The sequence below is a fragment of the Protopterus annectens genome, chromosome 15.part0, assembly GCF_019279795.1.
Source record: "Protopterus annectens isolate FY-2018-M chromosome 15.part0, PAN1.0, whole genome shotgun sequence".
In the NCBI taxonomy this organism is placed as follows: domain Eukaryota; kingdom Metazoa; phylum Chordata; order Ceratodontiformes; family Protopteridae; genus Protopterus; species Protopterus annectens.
This window is the reverse complement of record NC_056749.1, coordinates 322,114,020-322,138,909: the sequence shown is the minus strand read 5'-3', so window position 1 is coordinate 322,138,909 and position 24,890 is coordinate 322,114,020. Positions and strand designations below refer to the sequence as shown.

The window sequence follows — 24,890 nt, the reverse complement described above, 5'->3', positions numbered from 1 at the left end:
TGAGGTCAGGGATGTGATGTCTGATGGTAGTTGATTCCAAATTTTGCCAATTGAGTTGGAAAATGTGGAGTCACCTGCTATGTTATTTGATAGAGAAGTTTGAATCAGTATTTTGTTAGAGGAGCGAAGGTTCTTCAAATTGGTATAGGGTTTTATAAGGGTGGAGAGCACTGGCGTGTTTTCAAGGTGATGAAGGGCTTTGTGGGCAATTGTAAGTTGATAGCATTGTATTAGGTGGGGTAGTTCCAGCCAACCTAGTTTTGTGAGATTCAAGCAATGGTGAGTCCTATATGGAGAGGCTGTAGCAAATCTGGCAATGTTGTTGTATGATGTGGCTAGTTTATTGAGATTATACTTAGAAAGATTAGTGTATATGGGGGAAGCATATAATAGGGTAGAGATTAAGTGGGTTCTGGCTATGTTAGATCTGGCTTCAGGAGTTAAGCAGGATTTGATTCTGTAGAGAGAACCTAGTTTTCTGTTAGTTTTTATTGTTGAGTTAATATGAAAGTCAAATTTTAGTTGGTTGTCAATAGTAATACCCAAAAGTTTGGTTGTTTGGTCTGGAGTGATGAGGGTGCCATTATTGGATGTGAGTGTGAAATCCATTGAGGGAGACAGGTGTGTGGGTGGAAAGATGAGAAGTTTGGTTTTCTTGGGGTTAAGGAGGAGACAATGATTAGCAAACCATTGCTCTATGGTGGTGAAGGCTTTTTGTGTGAGGGAGTGAAGTTCAGTCTGAGTTGAGGCAGAGCAAATGATGGTAGTGTCATCTGCATATTGAATACAGGTAGATAGAGGTGTAGATAGATGAAGGTCATTTATAAAAATGGAAAACAGAAGAGGACCTAAGATGGAGCCCTGAGGGACTCCTATAGAGGTGGGGAGAAGATCAGAGAGATGGTTGTCCCAGAGAACTGCCTGTTTGCGATTTTCGAGATAGGATGTGAACCAGCTTAATGCAAGATTGTCCAGAGAGAGGGATTTTAAACGATGTAAGAGGAGTTGGTGATTAACCATGTCAAAGGCTTTTGACAGGTCAACAAAGAATGCTGAAGATGGAGTATTATTGTTGCGATTTTTGTTTATAGAGTCTATGAAGGATAGTAAGGCTGTGGTAGTACTGTGGCATGGTCGAAAGCCATGTTGGCAGTTAGCTAGGAGATTGAAGTTTAGTAGGTGGTTAAGCAACTGTTTGTGGATGCATTTCTCCATTATTTTTGCAACGGGGGATAGTAAAGCTATGGGGCGGAAGTTAGAATACTCTGTAGAGTCACCTCCTTTAAAAAGGGGGATAATATGTGAGATTTTCCATACTGAGGGGATAGTACTTTCTTTTAAGGTCCTATTAATCAATACAGAGATGGGGTAGGCTATAGCTTTTGCACTTAGTTGGAGGTATTCTGCTGGTAATTTGTCAGCTGAGGGGGTTGTTGGTTTAAGTTTTTGAAGTAAGGACAATATGTAGGAGGTGGGTATAGGTTTAAGATGAAATGGGGGGGTGGAGCTAGGGGTTAGTATTTTGGAGGTATCAGGGTTTTGTTGGTTAGCTAGTTTTAATATAGCTGAAGTAAAGAAGGTATTAAAGGCATTAGCTGTTTGTAAAGGTGAGTCAGGGTTAGAGCCTAGTGGATTCGTGTGACAGCTTTGGCAGGGGATAGCAGTGTGTTAATAGCGGACCAAAATTTATGTGGTTGGTGAAGGGAAGATTGTTGTAGTTGAGTATAGAAGTTTCTTTTATCTTTTAGGATGGCTTGTTTTGTCGTATTTCTTTTTTGTTTAAAATTGAGATGATCAGTTATGTTTTTAGTGGTTCGCCATTTAGTCCAGGCTTTATTTCTATAAAGTATTAGTTGTCTGGTTGTGTTTGAGAGCCATTTGGCTGTCTTAGCTTTCATTCGTATTGAGCATAAGGGGCATGGTGTTCAAGGATGTTGAGAAGTATTATTGAAATGGTTTACAGCATCGTCTATAGGGAGAGCTTTAAGAGGTGACCAGTTAACTTGCATAAGTTCATTCTGAAACAGATTGGGGTCAAAATGTTTTTACTACGGGAGAATCGAACTTGGGTTGGGATAGAAAAACTAGTTTTATGCCTGTTAATATAGGTTAGGGAGTGATCGCTGAGGTCATCTGGGAGGGTTCCTGTTGTATATTTTTCCTGGGGACTATTTGTTAAGATCCAGTCAAGTATGGTTTCTTTATTATTACATTTGTTTGTTCTTGTTGGGGAGGTTATGTTTTGTGTGAAGCCATGGAGGTTAATAAGGTTAGATGGATTAGCATGATTACATAAGTTCCAGTCAATATTAAAGTCTCCTAGGAGTATAGTTTCCTGTAGGAGGTTAAGTGAAAGCCAGTTTAGTAGGTCTTCTAATATGGGAAGATTTTTGCCAGGGGGAATATAGGTACAGATAATATTAATAGTTTTGTGAGGGTTGAGTTGAAGTTTTGAAATAATTTCAACATTAGTGTCAGTTGGGAGGGTATGATTTGTTTTTCTTATTTGCAATCCGGCTTTATAAAATAAACCTCCAACTGTTCATTTCTTACCTCTAGGTATTTGCAATATTTGATCTTCAGCTGTTCATATCTCACCTCTTGTGTCACCTTGATTTCTTGAAGCATTACACTATCAATTTATTTATATTTATATTTGTTCTAAATCTTACTAAGAAGGAGCTTCAGTAGTTTAGCTTTGGCTATGCCTTCCCTGCTAAAATAATTTTTTTTTTTTTTTTTTTTTTGCAGTCTCTTGTCAGACCTGTGCTGTTGTCTGCATGTATGATTTGGCAAAATTTTACCTCAGATGCCCTTCCTGATGCAACCCTCCCCATTTATCCAGGCTTTGGACTGGCACAAAGAAATGCACTGGCTTGTGCATCCCCAGTGGGATGAGATCAGACAGGAGTCCCCGTGGACTATGATGTTTGCAGATGACATTGTGATCTGTAGTGAGAGTAGGGAACAGGTGGAGATGACCCTGGAGAGGTGGAGATATGCTCTAGAGAGAAGAGGAATGAAGGTCAGCAGGACTAAGACAGAATATATGTGTGTGAATAAGAGGGAGGATAGAGGAATGTTGAGGAGGGCAGGGAGTAGAGGTGGCGAATGTGGATGAGTTTAAATACTTGGGATCAACAGTTCAGAGTAATGGTGAGTGTGGAAGAGAAGTGAAGAAGAGAGTACAGGCAGGATGGAGTGGGTGGAAAAGAGTGTCAGGAGTGATTTGTGACAGACGAGTACCAGTAAGAGTGAAAGGGAAGGTCTACAAGAGGGTAGTGAGACCAGCTATGTTATATGGGTTGGAGACAGTGGCATTGACAAAAAGGCAGGAGTCAGAGCTTGACGTGGCAGAGTTGAAGATGTTAAGATTTGCACTGGGTGTGACAAGGATGGACAGGATTAGGAATAAATATATTAGAGAGTCAGCCCAGGTTGGAAGGTTTGGAGACAAAGCCAGAGAGGCAAGATTACGTTGGTTTGGACATGTGCTGAGGAGGGATGCAGACTACTTTGGGAAAAAGATACTAAGGATGAAGCTGCCAGGTAACAGGAAAAGAGGAAGGCCTAAGATAAGGTTTATGGATGTGGTGAGAGAGGACATGCAGGTGGTTGGTGTAACAGAGCAAGATGCGGAGGAGAAGAAATGGAAACAGTTGATCTGCTGTGGCGACCCCTAACGGGAGCAGCTGAAAGAAGAAGTCGTAGTCTCTTGTCAGACCTCTTTTTTACACCAATATTAATGTGCTATACGATTCTTTAGTTCAATATTCACATTTTTATGCTGATGTTGAATCTGTTTTGTTAAAATAATTGAATCTTAATGCCCTTAATTAGGAGCACAACATCGATGGAAGGTTTTGTCTGATTTATATTTCCGGCTCGGGACATTTTCTGTCGTGTGCAAAACAAAAGCCGTGTTTGTTATTTTGTTAGCAAAACTTAATTACATATGGTAGTGAGTGATAACTTTCTCACAGCAGGATCAGAGTCCGTTTCAGTTCTTTGGGTTTCTGTTGAAGCATAAGCTGAATATGTTGTTTTGTTTGCTAGAGCCTGGTGAGGCAGTGGCTGTTATTTTACTATAGAAATAGTTTCAACCTATTTGTTATAAAATGTCGCACATTACACTGCCGTCAGTCTACCAATGGATGTAATTAGTTAGAATTGCTGATGTGCATATTACAGCAGTCAAGTTTGGTATTCGTCCTGGAATATGACCATAATGTTTAATCCAAACAGCGAAGCATGAATGTATTTCAATGTCCAACATTATGCATGAAATATTTTCTAGACCAGGGATGTACAACAGGTGACCCATGGGCTACAATCTGGCCCAGAAAAACATTTTATCAGGTCCTTATGTCCCACTGCAAACTTCTTTGATTCTGTAGATGTGTGTGGCACTCAAACCATGCCAAGTATGGTAGCTGTCCCATATACTAAAAACAAACGAACAAAAAAATTGGACACCTCATGCCTCTCAAGTGTATCTCAATACAAGGAACATTCCTCATTTTAAGTATTAAAAAGGCCATGTTCCAACTCCACAAACACACTACTCTTTCAAATTCACAAACCTACAAAAAGAGCCGGGCAAAGCATTTACTCCTATGCCATTGCTAAAATATGGAACGCTCTACCACCAACTATCTGCACCACTGAATCCCTTAAGACCTTCAAATTGACTTTGAAAAACTGTTATCTAAATGCAGATATCTGTTAATGCTCATAAGCATAAATATACCAATCTCACTATAAACCCAGACCCTTTTCCTCTTACCCTAAAGGATTCTTACATCAATCTTATATCCTATTTAATAAAATCTACAGTTAAGTCCTCTATCTATTTTTATCTTCTAAGTCTACAATCAGTACTTCCTCCCTCCATAATAGTTTCTTTGTGCCATTTACTGAGTCACTTTCCCGAAGCTGGTAGAGTGCTTCTGATGCCTTGTTCTTTGCTATTGCAACTCCTCTCTTAGTCTCTTTGTTAGCTAACCAGTATTCCTTCCTAGCCTGGTCTGTCTTTTCTATCTCCCGCTTCTTCCTGTGTTCCTTCTTTTTTTTTTTTTTTTGATGACTTGCTGGAATTCTGCATTCCACCACCGGATTTCCTTGTGTACCTTATTTCCATACCTGGCTTGGCTGTGTATCTGTTCTGTAGTTTTTTATGGAATGCCCTACCCCCCGTTACACAACTAGATTCCATAAAACCTTCAAATGCGTCCTAAAAGCCACTTTCTTAACAATCAAATCTGTCATTGTGCCCAGAATTATATCCCACCATAAACAAACTCTAAGATTTTGCCTACTAGTATGACTGTTGTCGATTTCAGGTAATAATTTGTTGAATTTTCTATATCATTTAAGGTATGTCAATCACTGTCTTGTCTTTATTATTGGGCTAAACCCTAAACTTCCCATGTATTGAAGTGCACAAATAAACTGTTTATTATGAATATATCTACTGTCTTTCCCTCCATGTAGTGAATGCCATTAAAAATACTTTATGTATACTACTAACACCCAACCAGATTGTATAAAACTTTGTACTCTGTGTATTATTAATCACTAGCCAATTTTATAAAATATTTTTTATACACAGTTTTATTATTGCAAATACTATCTCGTTGTAAAACTTTTGATCTGTAACTGATGTTTTTCTCCCCAGGTCTTAACTGAAAATGAGTTTCTGACCCAGTAGGCTTTCCTGGTCAATGTCAATTGTCAATAAATAAAATAAATAAATAACTGAAAGGGTATGTCACAAATTTAGTGTGAAGATTTTTTTTAACTGATATCCATGTTAAATAATAATGAATCCTATTCGTTCTTCAAAATAACTTTAATAAGTATAACATATTTTAACCACTGCACAGGCTTCCTAGTTGAAGTTGTTAGCAAGTACTCCACATTTTACTAATTCTTTCCACATTTTGGAGATGGAAGGTTGAAAGCTATGTCGACAGTCCTGTTTTGGATTAGTAACAAGCCCCAGATCACCTGTTTGGTAATTGTTTGAAGAGTGTTGTAGCTGATTTTCAAATAAACATGATTGTAATAATTATATTAATAACATCTAACATGACAGTGATGGGAAATAATACCTAATAAAGTTCGCGAATTTGAAGTTTAGTGTCTCTGAAACCCACAAAACTAAAATAGCCACTTGTTAGTGAAATAAGGTACTTCACCTTGAGGTTGGATTGCTAGTAGTATTAGAATTATGTGTCTACTGCTCTAGGAAAGCATGCTAAATTCTGCTAAAATGTATTCTCTGAAATCACTCTATCCTCCTGGGGAGCCTTTGGATAGCATTAAATTTAGCAGTGCTTCCTTCAGAAATGGTTTCTGCTAGCTTGTTAAAATGGAGAAGAAATTTCTGTTTGTGGTACTTCTAATCTGAGTTAAACTCTGGGTTCAAAGCACAGAAGGACTGGTCCAGGGATTAGAGAGTAATAAACACACTGGCAGTTTGCCCACTTCAGTAGCTTTGCTAGGATACCGATAGCAGAGGTGTGGCATATTGGTGGATGAAGGCCTTAGCTGTCAGTGCTAATGCTAAGAATATGAATGTGTGTGTGTGTGTGTGTGTGTGTGTGTGGGTTTGTGTATGTGTATATATATATATATATATATATATATATATATATATATATATATATATATATATAGGTTCCCTATTACGATGTCGCAGGCATAGTTTGTCGAATGTGTCTTCATCGAACCAAAAAGCACGAAAAGGAAAAATAGCAAAGCGGCTTTTCAGTGAATTCTTTCCCTGGGAAAGAATTAACTTGGCCGCTTTCGTTACTTTGCCGTTTTCGGCACTGTAGTGCGATCTCGTAGTTGGTATATTTAAGTAGGGGTGTGTGGGGGTGAAAAAAAAATCACTGTTCTGAGGTTTCGACATTGTAATCTTTCACTTACATGAGGTTGATTATGTGTCATTCGCTGTTGTGAGCATGCAATATCATATATATATATATATATATATATATATATATATATATATATATATATATATATATATATATGGGTCTATGTTAAATGTTCGAACATCCAAAATGTCGAACATTACATGGTCGAGACCAAATGTTCGACATTTGGATGTTTGAACATCAAATAAAGAAAAAGAAAAAAGCACTTTAACAGTGTAGGAAGGGGGCAAGCCCCCCCACACCCCCCTACTTATATATACCAACTCCAAGACCGCACTTCAGTGCAGAAAAGGGAAATTCTTCCTATCTGCACCGCATGGCGCCATTGAAAGTCAGTCTTCGAACACTTAAAATTTTGAATGTTTGGTCTCGACCATGTAACGTTCAAAATTTTGAGCGTTCAAAGATTTGTCTATATATATATATATATATATATATATATATATATATATATATATATATATATATATATATATATAAATACATACAATAAAAGAGCTGGGAGAATGGAATGATGAACAGATGATCATTTATGCTCATTTGTTACATCCACTCCAATGGAAAAAAAAGTATTCTCAGTCCACAGGCTTCATTAAAGTTGTTTGTCTTTCAGCTTTTCCTGGTTAGGGGTCGCCACAGTAGAACTCCAGTCTGCTAATGAATAGCAGTAGATTTTTACGGTGCCGAGTTGCCAGCTCGATGCCCAACCTTCAATGAAGGCATGCCCATTCACGCATGTCTTTCAGAATGCCGCTCGACCGCGGGGAGGACATGCAGACTCCACACAGAAGGCACTCCCTGCACTCCAGCTGAGAATCGAACGGGAGAACTTCTTGCTGTGAGGCAACAACGCTACCGCTGCACCACCGCGGATCTTACAGGATTAATTAAAATAAATCAAATAATTATTTCACAGGCATGCTTAATCAAATATTATATATATATATATATATATATATATATATATATATATATATATATATATATATATATGAGATAAAGCTCGGATATTAAAGCATGTTAAGCAATACATTTTCCACAACAGTTGCTCAAATGAATTTCCCTTAAAAAAAAATCAATTTTTTAAGGTATTATAATGTATAATCTTGAATCAATCTTCTTTAATCACATGGTGGGCCAGAAATTCCTGTAATTTTGGAGGAAGCAACCCAGCTTATTTACCCTTCCTCAGGCACCCTTTATCCTGCTACATTGTCTAGGAGATTGTTAATCGTGTTACGCCTATGTGGGTCATACCTCTCAGTTGTCCCTGATGTTCAGTGACATCACCCATTTTGACTCAAATTTTAGCTCTGTCTCTATTAATCCCTCCTAAAACTGGTGACCTTTGGAGACATGGAGGTGCACTGGAGTTAAATAATGATAATAATTAGTTACAAACTTCTTTTACTTCAGTAAATGTATATTTATTCACATTCTCTTATGTCAGTGCATCAAATGAATAGTACTAATATTTTAAAAGCATCTCTGATTGTTCCTGATTATTTCTGGATTTTTCCCCGATTCTGATTCTGTCAAAATTTGACCCTGATTTCTTGAGACTTATGATGTGGGGGTCTTTGTTAATCTTGTTTGGTCTCACAACTCTGCTAATCCTGCAGAGGCCCTGAAGCATTAATTCTACTGAAAGGTTGTGGCATTTTGGAGTCATCAGAATCCGCAAACCTTTCTAAGTTTGCTGAATATCCTTAATTAGTTTTACTAGGTAGAGGCCCTCCCTGAACGTCTTAATCCTGCCATGACTTTCCTAATATTATTCTTTCTACTCGAGTCTTCTTCCCTGGTTATGCTATGCTGAAGATCCTAGTGACTGATGAGGCTCTATCTAAGTCTATAAACCTGGTTTTTGTCCAGGAAACAAGTAAATTCAACGAGTAATTAAAACAATCCACTAGTTAGCAGTATGTTCATGGCACCTGAGAACATAGTATAAATTAAACAGTTTTGCCAGGTCTTAGCCTTTTTTCTTCAAAATGGGTTAATACATTGATTCAAATATATTATTTGGAACACTGCATTAAATCATATTGTTCTGTTGTCATATTTAACAAAAGGCACACCTAATGCAGAAGAAGGAGATTCTCCTATTATTTTTAAGATTCACCATGGAGTTTTAAAATGTATTTCACCATCTCCAGGAATAAGCAAGAAAGGTTATAGTTTAACAACCTGTGGCAAAGGACTTAAAATAGAGAGTGACAGGTTGGTATTAGACAAAAGGTGAGGAATACTTGACTGGCAAATTTAGACCACAAATATGTACTAAAAGCTGATCATAATGCATTTGTCTGTAAGGACACTGCATAAAATTTAGATTTACTGACGCACTTTTTTCTCAAACAAACTCTTTGGCAGAGACTCTGTGGAAACTGTAGCCAAGTTTGACTTGAGCTTATGAACCTGTCATTATTTGTTGTCACATATGTGGACTTTCTAGTACCAGTGGACAATGGAAAGAAATACCAGAACATTCATCCTATGAAAAGAATAGTAAAGGAACTGACTTTCATATGCTTTACTTATCATATTTACAATTGTGTACCATCCCTTCCCAGAAGTAAACTGTACAGCCAACAGAACAATTTACCCACAACACCTTTTGTTTATTTTCTTTATACCTAGCCTTAGCAATTGCGCAACCTGTTAAGCTACAGCTAAAGATTAAAGAAAAAAGAAAAAAAATTGCAAGAAGCCCAAAATACCCTTAGTCTTGCAGCTTGTTTAGAAATCAAAGCTGAGTGCAAAATTAAAGTCTCAGCAAGTCATAGTGGAATAGAGGAAAGAAATTAATATTTTGACTTACCGTTCCTTTCGCCTAAACAGACTTGGTGAGTATGGAGGTCGAAAAGTCATGTTTCACTTTTTCTTCACTTTACAGTGTGTTTCTCTTGGTCTTTTACAAACTGAAGAGACCAATGATGGCATGAAAGCCTTGAAAAAGCACTTCAGTACACGGTCTGGCTTTGACAAGAAGCCTCAGAAAACAGCAGTGACTGATAGAAATGGATGTAGCTTTGCCCCCTTTTGCAATGAACAAACACTTCCCTACAGATCAGTAGAGGAATCAGAGAGCTGTGGTGAAAGAAGATTTGTGAAGACTTTTAGTTTTTTTTTTTCAGTACAAATGCTAAGCAGATATGACTGTGATGTCTTTGAATTGCCCCTTTCTACTTATAACAATGACAGTGAATCGTGTATCAGTTTGAAATTGTTTCTTTTATGGTCGAAGGACATTTGTTTTCTGGAACAATTGCATCAGTGTATTATTCAAAAACAGTGCTCTACAAATGTTACAGCGTTTCTTTAGCAGGGTGGAAACTGGTAGTGTGATTTATATAAACTAAGCACTGTCATGCCCAAAATCCAATATGTTATTTGACCACAGTATTTTAAAGTAGCAGGCAAGCCTGCTACTTTATGACCAGAGGGGGTTACATGCCTCTTAGCTTATTGCCTGAATATGAGGTTTGTAAAAAATCCATAGATAAGGGAGGTATATTAAAGATGGATTATATTCAGTTAGGAGTATTAAATCATGATGTCAGTTTTGCCTAAGTACAATTTCTGATGTAAAATAGTTTAGTCATTATATCTAATATATGTTTGCTATTAATTACAGATAGACTGTTCCAAATAGAATGAATTTCAGGAGCGACAACTACATTATATTGAGAAAGAATCAGATTTATTTGAGAAATGCACTGGGTCTGAGCACATTACATTCCTAAGGGGCATGTGATCAGATTGTACTGAAGATTTTTAATGTTCTGTTCTGTTGGAGAATCAGCTAAGTACCTGTGAATAAGTATATTAAAAGTGATTTAGCTTAATATTAGAGTAATAAATGCATCTCATTAAGAAATGCGGGTAGTGCTTAAAACTGCCATTCACTCTCAAATGCATTTTAGCTCCTGGCAGATCAAGTAGTTATGCTAGGAATCAGCAGCTTTCAGAAAGAGTGTGGTTCTAGCTCCAGGATGACCTTTTCTAGACCTTTGACCATTAACCCAAGGTAATTTGGTTCATTCTTAAAGGGACAGTTGCCTGCTCTGAGTAGAGGCATGCTAGATGTGAAAGAGTCTACCTGTGCATCAGACTTTCAGCCACTATCCAGAGCCGATGAATGGGAATATAGTCTGCCAGGTAAGCTGAAAGCTCTGAGCTGTGACTCAGTTCTCATTTTACCACCACAGTCTGGTATAATACCTGCAGCTGCAGCCACTACACACAGGTGCTGGACACTCTTCAGATTCCTCCTTCACTCAAGAACAAGATCTGAACATACCTAAGTTCCTCCATTGCTGGAAGCTACTCTTTCCCAGGACAGAACCATGACGTCCGATCTGGAGGTATGGCTCTCTTATCTAAACATCTTTCTCTCTCCGTCTTAGTGAGGAACTGCTGCAATATATTCTGGAGATTATGGTTATTTCTGCTTAAGACGACCTTTATTTGCTGTATTATTGACTGGATTATGCACCATAATGAAGCATAACAAAGGCAAGTTGTAATGGAATTATTACAGAAGGGTAGCATAAATGATATTCACTTTGACAAAAAAAAAAAAGACTCCAGAATTAATTCCATACTATTTCTCACTATAAGCAGTAAGCAACGGGCAATGTATCTCTGTCTTTTTCCAAGATGCGTTCACCTTGGACCAGGGACAGCTTGTGATACTGGGCTGCTGGGCTGCAGCCCCCAACCTTTTTAAGTAAACATATTTATTTTAGTTAAAAAAAATAGTTAAGCAACATTCATCTGACAGTGCTTTCAGACTTCAATGTAAAACTTTGAGTAAAAGAAAAAAAAACCTTCTGAGCTGTTTTCAAAATCAGCGTAGGATCTGAGAGATATTGGCTATAGGGGCTGTTTGCGCATGCACTGATTGGCCCTGTGTTTTGTTGTTAAAACTCTGGCTTTTCAGGACTAAAGTGTATATGGATGAAGTAAGATCAACTACAACCTCTTGACTACTGTTATGTGAAAAAATAAAAACATATTAATGTAACCATTGTCTTATTTTTTAATGTCATTTGGTCAAAACGGATACTCCAGGTAGGACATTGGGATGGGGGCTGTGTGCAGTTGAAATAACTGGCCCTGGTATTTACTGTTGTAATTCTGGCCTTGCAAGATTAATGTGTATGTGGGTAAGGGGGCTGGCATACAGGCTGTGACTACTGTTTCTGTGCAAATAATAAATTAATGAATGCAACCCAGGCATTGCTAGTATTTTTATTTTAATCCTGGCAGGGTCAAAGCAGATACTTTAGATAGATAACGGAAGGGAGGGATGATTGTGAATGAAATGACTGGTTCTGCTGTTTACTGCTGTACTTCTGGCATTGCAAAATGAATATGTATTTGGGTAAAGTGAGATGGCATACAAGCTGTGACTAATGTTTCAGTGCAACAAAACTAAACTAAAGCAACCATTACTACTGTTGTTATTTTAATCATGGCAGGGTCAATACAGATAATTTAAGTGGGTGATTAGTACTGTAACTGTTTGTGGATGAAACAGTCGACTCTCCTATTTTGTTTTTATAATTCTGGCTTTGCAGGATTAATGTGTATTTGATCAGTGTGGACACACCTGTTTATTGCAATTAACCATGTGTGCTACCTCCTGCAGCCCCCCCCCCAGTTTTAAGTCACTAGCCGCCATTGCCTCGGACCATTCAGAACTCATTAATGTGTAAGTATCACTCTATGAATAAGTGTGCAATGAAACTGCTGACAGATGCAATCTCTAGCTATTATGCTTCAGCACACAATGCTCCAACTCAAGAGATCAAGCAAATGAAAGTAAGCATTGTGATCTTAAGCAGTGCAGGTTAACTTCTCAATTATGTTTATTATTCAGAGCAATATTGCTTCTAGGTATCTGAGCAATTTCCAGTGATTGTTTGCATTAGGACACATCAGGATGCACAGTAGCAAGCACTGCTGTCCCTGGAGTGGCTTGGGCTGAACTTATAATGTCAGACATCTTATTTTTTAAGTAATAGATATCCCTGCAAATCAAGTTTAAGACGATAAAAAAAAGTAGTGTAACATCTATTTAATGAGGCGGAGGTGGCTAAGGCCACCATACCTAGCAAAAGTACTGCAAAGCACTTAAAACTTTGTAAAGTGAGGGGTGCACAGGATGGTAGCCACCTTACTGGATGGGTGTGGCTGTCATTCATTGACATTAAAGGAGAACCGCACCCACAGACTCAAAAAACATGTTTATTTCATCATGGTTTGGTGTTGCCTACATTTTAACACCACTCTGGGGATGTTTGCAGGTTTTTAAATATTTTTATTGGTAATTTCTGAGTCTGACCATATGGGGTTTGGCTTCATGAAGTAATTCTGATTGTTTAGGCTGCTTCTAGATATCCCAAAATGCAGTGCTTGTCTGTAAAAAAAATTACATCACTCAGGCCTCTTTCTTCCTAAAGTTCCTGTCACTGCATTGATTTTACATGTATACACTGCTGTCTTTCAGTCAGTTAGTTTTGAGTAACATTTCATGCCATTCATTGACTACTTAAAACACAAATGCCACAGAACAGACTTTCAAAGTGCTTTTTACTGCTACTTCTTTTTATAATGGCTAAACTGCAGTATTTTGTGAAGCCTGGATTGTACTACTTTGACTCATCTCCCACCCCCTTCATACCTAACTTCCCTAGCTGTCAAAGTGCTAAGGGTAATTTGAGCTGTTACCTGTTATGATTGGCAGCTCACAGTAGGAGACTTGACTTGTGCACTATTTCCTTGTTCTAGCCTTTACTTTCTGTATGGGTAGGGGAAGGACCAGGGAGCTGTGATATCACAGCATGGGTGGATTTTTAGGATGTTCATGACGCTGCCAGTTTGTGGAGGGCATTGTCCAGAAAACTACTTGTATTCACTGGCCTTGATGACATCAGTGAATTGGAGACTGCAGCAAGCTTTTTAGGGTGGGATAAAAGTTTTTTGAAAGTGAAACCACCACAGTACAGTAAGGTACTGTTCTAGTTTAGAGAAACATTCAATTTAAAATATTTTAAATGCTGTATTGTTCTTAATTCATAGCAGGGACAGTAAATATGGAGAAAAGGGACAGAGAAGTTAAGCATTTAATAACATAATTCCATTGTTATCCTTAAGTCAACAACATCCATTAGAATTTCCATTTTTATAGTTTAACCTTCTTAAACATTTCCATGTTTCAAAAAGTAAAGCATTAGAATAACAATGGAATAAGTGCCAAACATTTAACTGACTGCCCTATCCAGGTGTCAGTCAAGCTGGCACCATCCACACCTATGTGAAGTATGATGGTGTGTCCTAATGTAAACAGTTGACCAATTTCCTGGGTTGTAATGCACTTTATCTATGTCAGGCCTGTGCAAAAATAACATTCCTTTTTAAGTTGTAGCAGCTAACAAAATGTGCACTGCAACAAGCCTCAAAGTACTGCAGTCTTCCTCACAATGAATAACTAAGCAAAAATTGTCCGTATTTTTTGGCCTTTGCCTCACTTTTATTAATGGCTTTGTCCAGATTTCTTGCTGTAAGAAGTCGAGAGGTATGACATCTATGTGTTACTATGTGAGAGAGTAGGGGTGCGTGTGAGTGAGTGGTTGTGTGAGAGCAGGGAGAAGCTAGGAATGTGTGCATGTTTAACATACCCCTCACCTATCCAGATTTAGCCTCATAGTTTTGGTCTGTTTCTCATAAACTTTGTGATTTTCTGACAAGTTTGAAGTCATTAAATTATATGTGTACGAGTTTCAGACTTGATATCCTTCAGAAAATACATGTTAAGACAAATCCTGTCATTCTAGCAACTTTCTAAGTAAAAAAGAACAATATTTAAAACCTATTCCTGAGCCATTTTATCCCCATTATTTCACGCTTTGTCCAGATTTCTTGCACTAAGAGGTTGAGAGGTATGCATACCTCTCAACTGTCCAGATTTTTACAGAATGTCCTGTTTTCTGCCTCATATTTATGGCCAATTTTGCAACATTTGTGGTTTTCTGGCAAATTACTGAGGGTTGAAATGACTAAAATGTGTCAAACATTTGAGTTTTAGACTTCATTTCCCTCAGAAAATGCATGTTAAAACCAATATTGGTATTCTAGCAACTTTCTAAGTCTATAAGAGGAATATATAAAATCTGTCCCTATTTAATTTCTTCTTACCCATTATTTTAGGCTTTGTCCAGATTTCTTACACTAAGGATCAGAGACCTGGAGGTATGGTATATAATGTCCTAGTTAAGGGAAGGGCAGGTTAGTCAATTAACTTGATCAAGCTTGACCTTGTAATTTGGTTACAGGAGACAAGACCCTGAATCCTGAACACCAATTTCCAGACTGCTGAATGAATTGTGAGCTTCAGTGGAGACAATGGCCTGAATCCTCTACAACAACTACAAGACTGCTGACAGAATTGTGAGTTTGAGTTTCAGTGCATTTTCATGAAATTGTGAGTTTCAAGAGAAGAAAGTTTACTGTTGCTAATTGTTGCTCATACTAAGTGTGTTTTCAATGTGTAACTAATTGTTTTGTTTATCAAATGGCAGTCACTGTTTATGTTGTAGAATTTGAAAGCAATGTTAGTAGCATAATTGCGTTTGGTGCAAAAGGCTGTGGATTCTTCTCCCACACCATGCAGATGGAATGCTGATACTGTTGTGCCCTTTTGATTGCTGATTATTTTGTGCATTTTAAGGGGGGATAGGAGTTCTACACTCCTGAGTGTGTCCTCCTTTGTTATGAGATGCCTAGTAGCGATGAACTTGTCTGTTTGCCTGTCATTCAGTATTATATTACCAGCTTACCATTTTTTTTTAATGTAACATAGGCAATTAATTCTTCAAGGGCAGCAGGTACTGAATTTGTAAATGAAACACTGAAATGTAAAGTTGTTTGTCAGTAGCAGCCTCTTCATTAGTTACAGATCTCTCTAACGTGGAATTATTCGGATGACTTTTACTTCTGCTTTAGATTATGCTTAATGAGTGATATTGGTGAATTGTAATGATGGAAGTTGGAGTGGCCTTTTATGGTAGAAATTTTCTGAAATGGGTAGTTTTGTTATTATTAGTTCATACATTTTGTTTCATTGCTTATGTGACGATTGGGGAGAGATGGGTGAAGGCTGCCAGCCTATGCAAATAGAATTTGATATATAATTCTATCATTTGTATAAATAAATGTAAAATACAGGCTTGTGTTTTTAAATGAAAAAAAAAAAACTGTAAAGTGTGAACTTCAAGATGGTTGCAACATTGCCATCTGCTGTAAGGAAAACCAAGCCAAGCATTTCAAATGTCTTTGAAAGTACAATTATCTAAAAAATGGTGCCAGAGCGGCTAGCTGAACACATTCTTCCTATTGTCTTAACTTCAGGAATAATTGTTAGAGTGTACATGTGGAAGGTGTTTTATTGCTCTGGTTTCTTTTTGAATATACATGTGAAATGTCTTCTATTGTTGTAAGTTTATGTGCAGGTGTTAGATTGCTAAATAATGCAATTTGTTTGCCTGGGAAAACCTAAATGCCAAAAATGATGTAATTTGGGCAGGGACCCAGAAAACATGTTTGTTAGTAATGTTTAAATACTATTTCTCACAAGAGACAAAAAAGCATTTTGACTTTGGACATCTAACTTACCAGCACTTTGCCTATGCTCACATGTAAGTTTTTAGCACTGTGTAGGAATACTTAAAGCTAGTAAAGATTAATTAGGTATTTTTCTTTGAAATCAGACCTGTCCTACTGTATTATTTTAAGTTTCTGTGTGATCTCTGAACTCTTCGATATCTCTGTGGTGTAGTAGTTTTGTCTTGTGTTTTAATTATGTATTATTAAATATTTTTAAAACCTTCTACCTGTGGCTGGTTTGTGTAGAGATAAATTATGCTTTAGAGTACATTATATATTTATAGAGTTTATCCTGTGGTGGTGGTGCTGCAGTAGCGTTGTTGCCTCACAGTTAGACGTTGCCCGTTCGATTCTCAGTTAGAGCGTCTTCTGTATAGCGACATGCGTGAATGGGCGTTCCTTCATTGAAGGTTGTGCATTAGGCCCGTTAAGCCAGTACGTAAAAATCTACTGCCAATCATTAGCAGACCGGAGTTCCGCTGTGTGACCCCCTAACCGGGAAAAGCCGAAAGACGCAAACAAACTGTCTAAGCCCTTCCAATAAGCCTTAGACTGAATAGTCACATTATCATTGGATAATAATATTGCACAGTAATAATTGGACACCCTTTTAAGGGCCTTTTAGTAGCTGATATTATTAACTGGGTGGTGGCAGTAATTACTACCGTATAGTCTGGGTAAAGGGGCACAGCTGGAGAATCTGTGTCCGCCTTTCCCAGGAGAGTCTGTGAAGTTGTATAAATACTTATCTCAAAGTGTGTGTGTGTTGTGTCAGCTACTTGGCAGGGACATGAAGCACTGGTTGGACAGAGTGGGTACTGGAGGTTCTAGCTTGCCAGTTAGGCGGAGACCTGGACCCTATAGCTGTGCCAGTGGGGAGTCTTATTGGGGACCTGGTGAGCAACGAGCCCCAGACTGACTGTGATCTCTGTGTGCACTTAAGGGAAATTGTACTTTACTGTGTGTATTAGTTATCTTTTCTCCTTCTAGGAGATAACCTCCTGGGTGTTAGTAGTGAGGATTGAGGCTCCTTGATTGCTGGGCCAGGGCACGGTCATCACAGCTTATTAGAAGAATGTTCAAAACTACAAATTTAAAACATATTCTAACTAGTGGTGCTGCTTTATACAAGGAATATAATTTAATACAATCAGGAAGGTGAATCAAAGAAAACATACATGCATGCATGGCCCTAAAAATGTGTGCAAGGAGCCTATGGTTTGAAAACAGCCCAAAGGTAAACTTAATCCTCCACTGGCTAGATGTATTTTCTTTGAATGTGGATTTTCATGCCACTTCAATTAATGTGTTTCAAGGCCCGAGAAGGTTATTGCTCATGTTAAGTCTGTTTTTATTTTGAGACTATTGTTTGTTTAGCAAATGTCTATCAGTCTTTGTACTATTTTTTCCCAATATCTGTAATAATTGTAAAAGTAAATAAGAAACCAATATGCACACTGACAGGTTTGAACAGTGTTTATGGTAACTGGGGATAAATAGCCAAGTAATGGAACACTGGAATGGCTGGGGAGGGAGCTGCTGCTGAGTGGGTAGGGGGTTACAGCAGTAGGGGTTTCTCTGGGGGGGGCCTGCTCTATTACCCTGCCTAGGGCCTTATTTGACCATGATCCAACTCTGGTATTTTGCACTGTTATTTACTACAAACTATTGGAAGTTGAAATAAAACAATGAAGTATTAGTTGTTAAAAAAGCTTTCATTCCATGTTTGGCAGTAAAGGAACAAAACTGATTATTATTTTACAGCTGAAACTTAGTCGTTTCATTCCAATTTCTGATAGTTTATGGTTTTCACAGTTTACTGTTAATTAATAATGGTCATATTGTTGAACATACCATTGTAGTTCTGTGGATTGTGGACCTCAAATGAAGTGGCAACAGGCCACACAGGTACATTCTGGGGAGTCATTTTTGAAGTAACAACAGTAAAAAATAATAATGATTATAATAATGCTGATGATGAAATATGACTTAATGCAGGCAAGAAACTGGAATAACTCTGAATTTGTTTTTACTAAGTTTTCAAAAGTTAATATAGTTTTTTTTTTCTTGGCTTAAGTCTTCTTTTTTTCTCATTTTTTTCATTACTGCTAGTTGGCCCCAGTTTTGTTAGATTTTTAAAGTTACGCAAAAACATTAATTTATTTAAATGCATAATAAAATACGGTGTGATACTTTTATTCTGCTTCTAAAAGTGTTATTAAGGCTTCTTGTCTGACTTTAATTCTTCAGTTAGGTTGTTTATTATTATTATTTTTCAAGTTGCCCAGTTTTTGTTGCACTTCTGTTTTATTTAATTGAACAAATGAAAAAAAATGCAGAAGGTTAATCTTTGAAAGTGCTAAACAGCTTTTGCTCACAATTCTTATTTAAATGTCAAAACCTCAAAGCTCAAAGGATAAAGCCAAAAATGTAATGGGTTGTGAAAAAGGTCAAAGGTCCAGAATCAGGGGCAGACTTGAAGTATGCCATTGTTTTTATGTGCTTAGTTGCTAGAATAACAGGTTTTGCATTAGCATGCATTTTCTGAATGATATGAAGTGTAGAAGTCTGAAACTCAAATATGTATCATTATTTAATTTTTGAAATCCTCATAAATTTGCCAGAAAACCACATCTTATGAGGAACAGACCAAAATATGATGATCAGGGACAGTCAAACATATGCTCAAATCTCTCAACCTCTTAGGGCAAGAATCAGGGAGAAAAAGTGCAAAAGGCTCAAAATCTTGGGTGCATTTTATCCTTTACTCTTGTCACGAAAGCAGTGGATAAAGATAAAACAGTTCACAGCTCATTACCTTGACCTGGCCATGCTTCTGACACAATCCCCTATTCAAGTATAGTAGAAGAGCTGAATAAACTGGAAATAAGCCCATACATTACTAGCTGGGCTGCCAACTGGCTTACAGGATCAAAATAGGGGAGGCTACCATTAGAGAGAAACCATTCACCAATGGGTACCCCCAGGATTTGGCGCTGAAACTTTCCTGTTTGGTATCTACTTCTCGGAAATAAAAGCAAATACCAAAAGGCTTTGGATGACTAAGTTTGAGATAACTGCATGTTAGGAGCAGTTATTAAATCCCCAAATGATTTAACCATCATGCAGGAAGGTTTGTCCAAGCAATAACTGGTGCCAGAATCATGAATTGAAACTAAACTCCAAAAAATATATTATGGTATGCTTTGGGAAGTCATCTACCCCAGGGAACTACAGAATTGACAATCCCAATCCCCCTGAGAGGTGACCCAGTTTGGCATTTGGGAATTTGTGTGGACAATGACCTAACTTTCAACCAACATGTGCCCAGTGTCGCAAGAAAGTCTTTCTGTATTGCACAGCTTATGAGCAAATTGATTATGACTAGATCTAAAGGCATTAATCATTTTGTATAATGCCACTTTGGCATGTATCTGTCCAAACACATGCAACAACATGCAACAAGGCGATACCTTACTAAAAGGATACAAGTCCTAAACAATGTCTTGCATGGACCACCTCAAAGCCTTATCACTATACATTGTATCCTACAGTGTGCTAAGAGGTGATCTGTGTCTAGCATATAAGGCATCCTCTGACCCAATACTGATGGACCTACTGGACATCAGCAAGTCAAATAGTATCAGAAATACTCAGTACGTATCTTAACAGAAAGGTGTGGAGAGATGGATATATATATCACAGAGAATACCACTGTTCCAGAACAGACCCTCCATTCAAGTAAAATAAAGCTCATCCCTGTCCATATTGAAATAAGCTTGAATCTGAAGGTGGGTAATAGAAAATGTACCCCAGGATTGCCCCTCATTATACTAATGGATAGAGGCAGTTCCTAAATGCTCCATCCCTTACATGGGTCCCTTCAAATTATCTATGGTATGATCAAAGTTATTCTCACTAGGGCTAATATACAATTATCAGCCACTGCATGGGTAAAACCAATCAGAAAATGTTAATTCAAGAACCAAAAGGGAAGTTGTCTAAGCTTAAAATGTCCTCCAGATGAATGTATGTTGAGGTAGTGAACAGTTTTAAAAAATTGCCCTTTTTAGACCACTAAGTGCCCCTCTTATCCTCTGCACCCCCCCCCCCAGCCTTCAGCAGCTTCTGGTGCCTCTGCTTGGAGGTAATATGACACTGCCTATACTTGGCTCCATCTGATAATAATGTGGATACATTGCTCTTTCCTTAATGATGCCTTTGTTCATCTAATTGCAGAATAAAGAATGCCATGTGTCTCCTGAACAGAAGCTGCTGATTTTATACTGATATCACTAATATTAGAATCTTTAACCCCTCAGACTCTGCTTTAGACCTGGACGTATGCAAAGTATAAACAGATATCAGCTGCATTTTTTTTCAGTTGAAACCACCAAAACATTGAATAGAATGCCCAGTGCTGCTGCAGTAAACACTGTCTTCCGCATCAGAATTTGAAACTATCCTGACTTTGTGGTGTTCTATATTATTAATCTGCTACTTGTATTAACTACATATGCTTTGGCTGGGCAGTTTATCTGTGAACTCTACATGTTCTGGCCACTTATACTTCTTTATCCTGTCACGTGACCTGCCTCCAAGCAGTAGAATTAGTGCTACTCTTGTTACCTTCATATTATTACTATTACTGTCCCCCCTAATCAGTGTTGCTGCTAATGGCTATTAATTGAACGTATAATGATTGACATTGTATAGGTTGTTAAATAGGGTCGATATCAAATTACTGAAAAGCAATATACTGAACATCATTATACTGAACGTACGGTGGTGGTGCTGCGGTAGCGTTGTCGCCTCACAGTAAGACGTTGTCCTGTTCGATTCTCAGCTATAACGTGTATAGAGACATGCATGAATGGGTGTACCTTAGTTGAAGGTTGTGCGTCAGGGTCGGCAACTTGGCATGTAAAAATCTACTGCCAATCATTAGCGGACTGGAGTTCCGCTGTGGCAACCCCTAACCAGGAAAAGCCGAAAGACACAACAACATTATACTGAACGTACAGAGTTGGAATGCTAAAATGTTAAATTATTGAAATGAAAATACACACTCCCCTATAAGTGCAGAGAGATGGACTTGCTCTCACAAAGGACACGTTAGCATTTGTTTCCTAGTTTCACTAGCAGGTTAGTAATATTGATTGTTGACTTATACATTGTACATATGTAGTAGTTGTATGTAGTTAGTAGGTATTTTGAATTCAACATTAAGTGTCAGCATTTTGACATTTCAGGATTTTGCTTCTAGTATACCAGTATTGAATAAGTTGTCACATACTCCTTTAAATGGTATAAAGCAGTCAGTATACTTAACCGGTTATCACATAAATGATTGAATTTTACCATTTCCATAAAAAAGTTCAAAGGTTGAAAGCCAAGCAGTTATTAAAATTCTGTTAGGAAAAATAATTAATAACTAGCACCTCAGATATTTGATGTTGCTCACAGGGTGGATGTGTAGGCCCATCTTGGGGGGGAAAAGAAGGTTGGAGCTGGATGCATACACTGTTATTACACCTCGGTGGGGGGGGGGGGTACTGAAGCACAAAGATGGCTTAGTGGCAGGAGCTGGGCTTACCACAGCACTGATGGGTGATAGATTTCATAGCAATTGTGCAGAAGATCACACCCACAAGGGGAATGCATTAAGGGCCACTGCAGAGATGCTGTTTGCTTATCCCCCTGCCCAGTGGGTAGAGTTAGATAATTCAAAATGATGCTATTACTGGGATGTCTGGGAGGGCACAAAGTACCCTCATGACTGCTTGATTGATGGCCCCTACTCAAAGACAGCTCACATCTAAGCTCTGAGTAGATTCCCTGGAGTAGGTAAGTGAAGACTCTGGTTGAAAGAAAGCTTTATGGTGTGCAGGTATGGGGTAGAAACCAGCTTTGGAAAAGGTCTTGTCTTACACTTGGGAATTAACTGTGAGCATTCTTTCTTCCTAGAATAAGTACAACTTTAAATTGTTAATTAAGATGTCCGGAAAGCAAGAGCATAGCCATGCATACCCTTTACATAACACTATGTACACTTTTCCAAATATTTTTTTTAATGAAATATGCTGGAATTTTAAAATGTCTGGAGTATGTAAATGTTTATTGAGCTATAAATCTTACATGGTGGTGGTTAACTTTTTTTGCTAAAGTATGACTGCAGTTTTTTTTTCCATACTGAGAAGGTATTATCCAGAACCGTGTAGTCTTTAGAGTAAAATGGTAGTGCTACATTCTGTAGTTAATATACAAGCACAGTAACAGAAATCTTAACTTCATTCCTGTAAAAAAAATAAATATTAATTTAATAGTAATATTTACTACATCAAGGTCTGAAAGGAAATGGTCACCACACAATCATTACAACAATCAAATCCATGAAATGTTTGAATTTTACTAAAATATCTGTTATTATACAGTTATAAATGTTATATTAAACTTATTACATTGTTGGTAAAATAAACAGTCATAACTATAACTAAAAGTGTACCAGAGAAATTGAGATGTCCTATAGTATTAATATTTTCTGTAGTTGCAATGTCATGTCATACAAACACATGTATCTATATGCATGCACACCTGTGTGTGTTATAAATACATGCATACATACAACTTTCCCAATGGGATTAAGAAACACAGATGAAGCTAGAAGAGTGAACAGAGCCAGGAGTAAGAAAGTTTCAATCATAAAGCTGAAACAGTTTGTCACCTGATTTTTGTTTTTAAGATCAAGCAACAAATAACTCAAGAAAAGAAAATGTTCATCATGCCTTGATCTTTATTGCAGTAGCAATATTCTTGCAGCATTTCAAGTGGTTATTAATACTTTTTTTAAAAATATATCACCCAAAATGGCCTGGTACTGGGCTGTCATGCTGGCTTTTACATCTTTGATGTGATTTTATGGGGCATAGAATGCACTTAATACAGTAGTATCTCTCCACCAAGTTGCAGAGAGTACTTTGACTTCCATCTTTTATGAGTGTCTCCACTAAGATGGTCAATTTATCTTAAACAAACAGCCATTTTTTACATATTTTACAGATAATTTGCAAACTTGCAAAACCAAAGTGGCCTATCTGTTCTCAATATTCATTTCCTCAGTAGTTGATTAGCTTGTCTGTCTTCTGTCATTTAAATTTCCATTCTTACTTTTCATTTTAAGGAAGATCTCTTCCAAAAAAATGCCCTCAATTGTCATAATATGTTTTGCCATCATCGATTACCCTGCAGGAAGTTTTGCTTCCTTGTTGACATACTGACACCACATTGGGGTCAGCAGAGTCCATTACCTAGTCTAATATTCAATTTTAAGGTTAGTTATACACTGCTGGTTAAATCTGATCTTCAACCCCTATGTATTCTGTGATAATTTTGTATGGAAACAAGTATGAAGGCTTCTTCTGTTTCACTGTCATACAAGCACATCACATGCAACATAAAGTCCGTAACTCTTAGAGGTCTATGATTCCATCTAATGTCACTGAATCATACCTTTCATCTGCCCATAATTTTTCCACAATGCTCCTGCTTTTGCCTATTACTTTTACTCTATCCATCTCTCACAAAACTTCCAATTTTCTAATAAATCTCTGAGGAATACAATCAGACACTAATGCTAGATATTAGAGTTTCATAGTTTGCAGTTCAGTTTCTTGGAAAATGCATGCTCAGCCCATGTACAACATTAACATGATATTTATTTACTTAAAAAAAAAAAAAAAAAAAAACAGAGGAAAGTGACCCAGCTTACTAGTACAGGAAGAGCAGGAAAAATCCAGCTTTACATCATCAAAGCAACACGTGTGATGATGTAAACACAGGAAGTACCGCCCTTATAAGTTCACGCAGAAGCAATGTTTGTGAGCAGGAAATAGAAAAATGAAACAAAAGAATACCCCCTAAATTAGATTTACAAAGCAGGAAGTCATCCTAGAAGAAAGATAAAAACTGCAGGTATGTAGAAAAAATAGTTTCACTCGATCTTTAACTTGCATATGAATGTTATTCTAGAACAAGTATGTTGTTTAGCACCTTTGTTCAGAATTGGTAATTGTTGTTCCAGGCCACATTTTCTATCTGAGGCATAAAACCAGTCATATGTGGCTGATAACACATACATTAAAAGACTGACTTAAGTCACTAAGTTTAAACGTTTCGGTTGCCCAGTCAGCTAGAAGTAGTGACCCGCTTATTAATTTTGTTTTCTTAAAGGTTGTAAAATTAAATATTTCACAAAATGATAGACTAATA

General features: G+C 37.5%; 1 protein-coding gene across 2 annotated transcripts in view; it reads right to left on the bottom strand.

Moving 5' to 3' along the window:
• Nucleotides 1-24,890, bottom strand: part of TSC22D3 (TSC22 domain family member 3) — a 946,203-nt gene that overhangs the window by 166,397 nt on the left and 754,916 nt on the right. Inside the window, exon 1 of one of the 2 annotated variants that reach the window (XM_044057088.1) lies at nucleotides 9,772-9,836. The exons of the other annotated variant lie outside the window; for it this stretch is intronic. Within the exon in view, the coding sequence (XP_043913023.1) occupies nucleotides 9,772-9,821 (50 nt within the window). The 5' untranslated portion in view covers nucleotides 9,822-9,836. Of the gene's footprint in view, nucleotides 1-9,771; nucleotides 9,837-24,890 lie in introns of those variants that run through there. 2 annotated transcript variants of the gene reach the window in all.